A 6626-nucleotide genomic window follows, 5' to 3' on the forward strand; every position below is an offset into this window, starting at 1 on the left:
TGCCGGAAAGCAATCGAAGAACTTGCTGAAGGCAATGGATTAAACCTTCTATGGGTACCCGGACATAAGGGAATTTTTGGAAACGAATGCGCCGACGAACTCGCTAGAGCTGGGTCGGAAAAGGAATTTTACGGACCGGAGCCGGCTGTCCCAATATCACCATGTTGGTTCAGAAACCAAATTCAAACTTGGTCCTCTAACCAGCATGAACGATACTGGGAAGAGCTGGACACTTGTCGTCAAACTAAATTATTTTTAGAAAAACCATCTCCAATCATATCGAGTTACTTATTAACTTTAAATAAATCTCATTGCAGCATCTTGATCAGAGCACTCTCCGGTCATTGTAAACTCAACTATCACATGCACAACATTCAGCGTGCTGAATCTCCAGTATGTGGTAGTTGTGAATCAGATGTGGAAGATCCCTTCCATCTTATATGTAACTGTCCCTCATTTGCCAGACTACGTTTTCGTACTCTGGGATCTTACGCTTTAAGCGAATCTGAGTTTAAGAAATTAAACTTAAAAAACATTCTATCATTCCTTACCGAATGTAGAAAAGAGCTTTAATGCTAATAATCCCTAGTGGAAAGGCTTTATGCCATCTTAAATAGATTGAATTTATTTCTTCCTTTTATAGGTTTTTCAGGTTTCTCAGGTAAATGATGAAATCTTGGATAAAAAAAAAAGGCTAGGCACAATTTTCCCGTATGTTTGGATAACGTGCCGCAATTAAGCCTACCCCCATTCTGATACCTGATACCTGATACTAGTGTAATGTTTACATGTGCAAATTTTTGTGACCCCAGAACGGCTAGTGGTTTTTGAGATATCGTCCAATACAGAAGGTCATTGAATAAATTTTTTGGGCAGAATCACGAAAAATTCACGAAAGTCTCAGTTGGAGACTCAAAAAACAGCTGAAAATCAACTATTCGACTAAAATTCATATGGTAAATCGTTCAAGGAATCCTAGAGGATCTAAAAGTGTGCTAATTCATTTTAATTTTCACTATTCATGAAGTTAGGATGATTGATTCCATGAAAGTAGGGAATATTATAAGTTTTATCAAGCGCCCAAATCGATGCAGGAAGTGACAATTTTTTTTACAAGTTCATCTGCAAGAAAAAAAAGCTGCCCTCTGTAGAAATAAACAAAATACGGTGATCAAATCGTGTTCAAAATATTAAAACCGCTACCGGGGAGATATTTAAAAAAAAAATACGCAGATGACAGCAAAACGAACTCTTTTGCGGGCACCTGTCAGGTTTCCACCCAGAAACTTTTCGTTGACAAGTTTCGCCTGGATATTTCGGAGATGAACAGAGAGAAAAATTAAAAACATAACGATTGACGCAATGAATGGCTAAATAAAGCATGGATCACTACAAATCTGGACGCATTAAAACGGGTCTATCTCGGAGCTATGTGAACGAAATAAAAATGTTTTGTACTTGAAATGTAGGGTTTTTATTGCACTTTAAAGGAAAAATAATAAACAAATTAATCCGATGTTGTTTTGATGAATTTTCGAACTTTTCGTTGAGTATCACTCATTATAGTTTGAACACCCTATTCGCTGACCTCAGCGGCCATTTTGTTCCACAATCTCTTCATCTCTGTTGCATCCCGAGTCGTCCTACCATTCTTCTTCATCTTCTGCTTGACAATCGCCCAAAATTTTTCGATAGAGCGGAATTGAGGACAGTTGGGTGGGTTGATGTCCTTTTCGACAAAATCCACCCGTTGGCCCAATACCATTGTAGAACCTCCTAGCTATAGTGGCAGCTTGCCAAATCTGGCGAAAACTTAACTAGTGCTTTGTGAGATCTAATGTACGAAAAAAAAGTTTTTCAGGCATTCCTCCTTGTAAATTTCGGAGTCCATGGTCTTGTTTTTCACAAAAAACCGGAATTTTTCGTCCGCAGCTGCAAATACCTTGCCAGATCAAACACTTTCTTGCAAACTTATCAGCAAAAACGAATTTGAAGTTGCTGGGGACATCTATCTTAAAATTATCTTACATACAGTTGTCTTCTTAATAATAAAATGTAAAGATTTTTGATTATAGATAAACAAAAATTGAAATCAATGACACTGTTAACACTGTTTATTTCCCTCATGAACCTGAGGGCTGGCTCGTTACGACTGTAGTTGGTTCGGCGATTCTCAGGAGCGTAAAGTCTTCGTCTTCTTAAGACCACATTGCTGGTGTTAGCTGTCAATCGGGAGCGTAGAAATGTTGAGTTAGTCAAACCGCGTTCAATTTTCATAAAAAACATCAGATCATTTATGCGATGTCGGTTCTCTAATAAATCCAAATCCAAAAGGTAACAGATGTGTTCGTAATCTGGCAAATTTTCTCTCCAGCCTAGATTCCTGACAGCTAATCTCACAAAGCGTTTCTGTACTCCTTCCAGTCTGCTTATATGGACATTGTACATTGGCCTCCAGACTATACTCGCGAAATCGAATCTAGATCTTACCAAACTGACATACAGGCTTTTGATGGTGTATGGATCTTCCGATTCCCCAGCAAAGCGCCGCACTACACCGAAAAGTGCAAGTCCATCCGATACCAAGTTATTTATGTGGTCTCTGAAACTTAATCCGGAATCCAAAGTAACGCCTAAGTCCAATACGCTGGAAACTCTTTGAATGTCATCACCGCCGAGGGAGTACCTGAACAGGATCGGAGTATTGCTTCTGGTAAACGAAATCGTTGAGCATTTGGAGATATTCACTTTTAGCTTGCATCCGTTTACAAAAGCAGAGAATGCGTCCAAATCGTTTTGAAGTTTCTTACAATCTTCCATCTTTTTTACGGGTAAAAATAATTTCACGTCATCGGCGTAGATTAAAACGAATGAATCATTCAGGAAGTCAGGTAAGCTATTCATTAGCAAAATAAAGAGAAGTGGACCCAAGTGACTACCTTGAGGCACTCCAGAGGACGCTTTATAGGATGCAGATATAGCCGAATTTACGGAAACATACTGAAGCCTACCCTCTAAATAGGATTTTATCCAATGAAGGATATTTCCTCCTATACCAACATTCGATGATGCCTCCAGAATTTCCTTTATGCCTGCTACATCAAAAGCTTTCGACATGTCCGTATAAACGCAGTCCACTTGAAATCCTTTCACCGTCCAATCCAGTACACGAGTAGTGAACTTGCAAAGGTTTGTTACCATTGATCTCCTCTTAAAAAATCCATGTTGACACGATGAAATTTTATTTTCCAAGCTTTACATAATTTTTGGTCAGAAAGCTGCCCAAAATCCATCTTCACGTACGTTTCGTCATCCATGAGGATGCATCCGTCGAACTTCGTTGGAATCTTCTTGTATAACTTGCGGGCACGTCCTTTGGCTACTAAATTCTGCTTCAATGTCCGGTTTGGTTGCTTACTGGTCCGATAGGATCGTATTCCTTCGCGTAGACGAATTCTGCTGACGGTACACCGGTCGGCGTTGAATTTCTTGGCAATGTCATAGTCCGACTACCCTGTGTTTTCCTTGATCGTTCTCAACACCTTCAAATGCAGTTTCCGATCCTTAATTCCACTATGACGCTTGGTATGAACCTGCCGATCTATAGTACGCATCTCACAGACCCGTTTGAGAACGCTACACACGGTTGATTTGACCATTATTAACGATTTCGCGATTTTTGAACCCGACCACGTCGGGTTTTTGACGTGGTTGTTCAAAATTTATTTTCATCTCGCGGCTTCCATCACGTGTAACTTTTTCGAAAAAAAACGAATCGTAATGAAATTTTCAAAATCGTAATGAAATTTTTTATTATTTTTATTATTTTTTTTTAAATAAAAAAATAAATAGATCCTAAAAAGATAATATGTTTTGGTTGGATCTAAAATGGTGAATTACTCAAAAGTCAAAACAGAGGTGGAGTGATTAAGAGTTAAATATGAGGACAATCTGCCTCACATTAGTAGGCCAAGATGTTCTTACTAAAAAGGACATCCCTTTTCACCGATAAGGCCGATAAATTAAGTAACAAACATAAATAACGGTGATTGATAACGGGGATGATAACAAAGTTTCTCACATCGTGAGATATTTTTAGAAGAATAGAAAATTAAAAAACCGAGCAATCGATGTACGAATTTTAACATTTTTAGATGTCGTAAAAAACTTTACCCAGTAGGACGGATTGGCTTAATGATATCACCTACAAACTTTCTATTGCTTTTATTATCCTGTCCTATACCAACACTGTTGGAGAAAAAATATTTATCGGACAATCACCAATTTTTTTATATAAATATTTTAGTTCAGTCTGCATTAAAAACCATCGAAATGCAAATCAAAGATGTGAATCTTTTAAATCTTGTTTCCGTATACACTGGATTTTTTTTAAACGATCTTATTTTACACGGTTTTATTTTAAACGATTTTTTTAAAACGATTTTCTCGAAATAAGACGATTTCCGAACATTTCGAAAACAAGTTCTATAAACTCCCGCTTTTTTTTCAAACTACTTTTGGGTGGAAAATTGATTCGGACGTTGCTTTCCGTCAGAAACATGGGCCGGAATGGCCACTTAGAGACTTTGCGGAAGTTCCGGAATAACCGTGGCTTGAAAATCAAAACAAATCAATTCAAAACAAACCTTTGAGCGTCTCGATCAGAAATCAAATCACTTCAGAATGTCCTACCTGATTGAAAAAGGACGATTTATAGTCCAAGTTGGCCACTTTACTCGAAATGAGCGAGAAATTATGCCCGGTTGTTTTGAACTTTTTTTACACGATTTTTTTTTTTGCACGTACACAACAATCGTTTAAAAAAAGAATCCAGTGTACTGGAAAATGATTGCTAGCATCCCGCGTTTATTAATTTCCAAATTTCATCCATCCAATAATTAATTTTCATGATTTCAGCTCGAAGAATTTGTAGTATTTTTACCCCTAAATGTATGCAGCGTCCTTATGCTTTTTAGATTATTGATAAAAAAAAAAATAAAATTTCATTCGAACAAAACCAAAAATTACTGCAGTCGGTGATTTATGCGTTATGACATCGCAAGCATATCAAAAACTATACATTTTCAAACTTTTCATTTGATTTTTCATTGAAAGCAAATTACGTCTTTCTCTAAGTATGGTGAAAATCGTATGTTTTTGTAAAATTAAAAATAACTGGTGACTACGTCAACTTGATGCCTGAGATGTGATCGAACACAATTTCCATGTTTTAAGGGGGTGATTCCAAACCTATGACTGGCAGTGTATACCACTGTATCATATTGCGATTTCTAGGAAGGTGACCTATTGATGTGATATGCTTTTTTGTTGCTCAGGATTTCCACAAAATTTCGGATAATACGGTCGTTAAAAAGGTAGCACGTGTATTAGATAGTCGGGGACAGGCTTCCGAAAAGTACAGCTTTGCTATGACAGCCTTTTTCTTGCCAAACAAACTGTCTCGGTTTTCCTTACCACTCGGTTCGCTGCTGTACCGTCGGTAACGAATCGTAATGCTTCGGCTACATTGCACACGTGCGAGAACCCAGGCTGTATCTGAACAATCTGCTTAAAGCATGCGTTGCCGAAAGTGTTGTGCTTTAAGCTGTAGCGAACCCAACCGACAGTTCGGATTTCATCCCCCCATCCTCCTGTTTCGAAAATAATATCATCCTAACTGTCGGCTGCAGGGCGTGACAGTTTTTGCAGGACTGTCACGGGTGACTGTAGTGCCCATACCGTACCATGCCCGATCGTATGCGCTGCTGCTCGGATCGAATAGATCGAACGAGCCATATATTCACACCGAGCAGCAGCATACGACCGAGGCGTAACGCGATGTGTGGTGCCGGTGCAGGTTAGGCGAAAAGGGGAGGGAAGGGTGATTGGGGTGATCACCACCCGCAGTAGCTTCAAGCAAAAGGAAAATACGTTCGTTCGAAATCAACTCAGCCCGAGCGAATCTCGGCTACAGTCGGACGGAGTAAGTAGTACTGTCATGCGAAATTCAACGCATTGAAAACTGTCACGAAGATTTTCCCAAAACTGTCACGAAGCTTAAAAAAATTTCATACCCACAAACAAACTCTCGCATGAGGTAAAATAAGCCATCGCTGTACATCGCACGACCGCTCCTTTTAAAACTGTCGGGGAAGATATATTCGGGAAGCTTTCATCGAGGTGCATGTGCGACATTCGCAAGAATACTGTCGTTCGCCAGTACTTTTCGGAAGCCTGGTCGGGGATGAATAAACCAATTGTTTTAAAATCCCAAAAAAAAGTTATGAGACAGTCTGTTGAAGATCGCAATTTTTCCGCCAATTGTTAAAGCACTGTAGGTAGCTTTCTTGCTGCAGTCTTTCATAGAGTGTAATCAAAGATTGGAATACCGAATCAAAGACAATCAGCCAAACATGAAATTTAAGTCATTTTTTTTTTTGCTCTATCATTCAGCTGGTCGTATACAATTTATGCCTGTTGCACATTAACTAGAACAGATAGAATTAATCATCGACATTGAGCAGTTGATTATATAATTCATCGATGATTAATCAATTGAATGCCGGTGACCAACAATAGCCTTCGTGTCTCACCAGCAGCTTACGAATCACAGGTTCCGCTCAGGA

General features: G+C 38.8%; 1 protein-coding gene across 1 annotated transcript; it reads right to left on the bottom strand.

Annotated features, from left to right (window-relative positions):
- Positions 1-2294: 2294 nt before the first annotated feature.
- Positions 2295-2820, bottom strand: LOC129742513 (uncharacterized). The gene is made up of 2 exons (XM_055734416.1): positions 2491-2820; positions 2295-2312 (listed from the first exon to the last, which is right to left on the bottom strand). Exons 1-2 carry the CDS (start codon positions 2818-2820, stop codon positions 2295-2297), a joined length of 348 nt encoding a protein of 115 aa, XP_055590391.1.
- Positions 2821-6626: the final 3806 nt, after the last annotated feature.

The sequence above is a fragment of the Uranotaenia lowii genome, chromosome 2 (assembly GCF_029784155.1).
Source record: "Uranotaenia lowii strain MFRU-FL chromosome 2, ASM2978415v1, whole genome shotgun sequence".
NCBI lineage: Eukaryota > Metazoa > Arthropoda > Insecta > Diptera > Culicidae > Uranotaenia > Uranotaenia lowii.

What these genes read in the sequence shown, in the direction of transcription:
- LOC129742513 (XM_055734416.1), bottom strand. Translation starts at nt 2,820, where the DNA reads ATGGAAGATTGTAAGAAACTTCAAAACGATTTGGACGCATTCTCTGCT.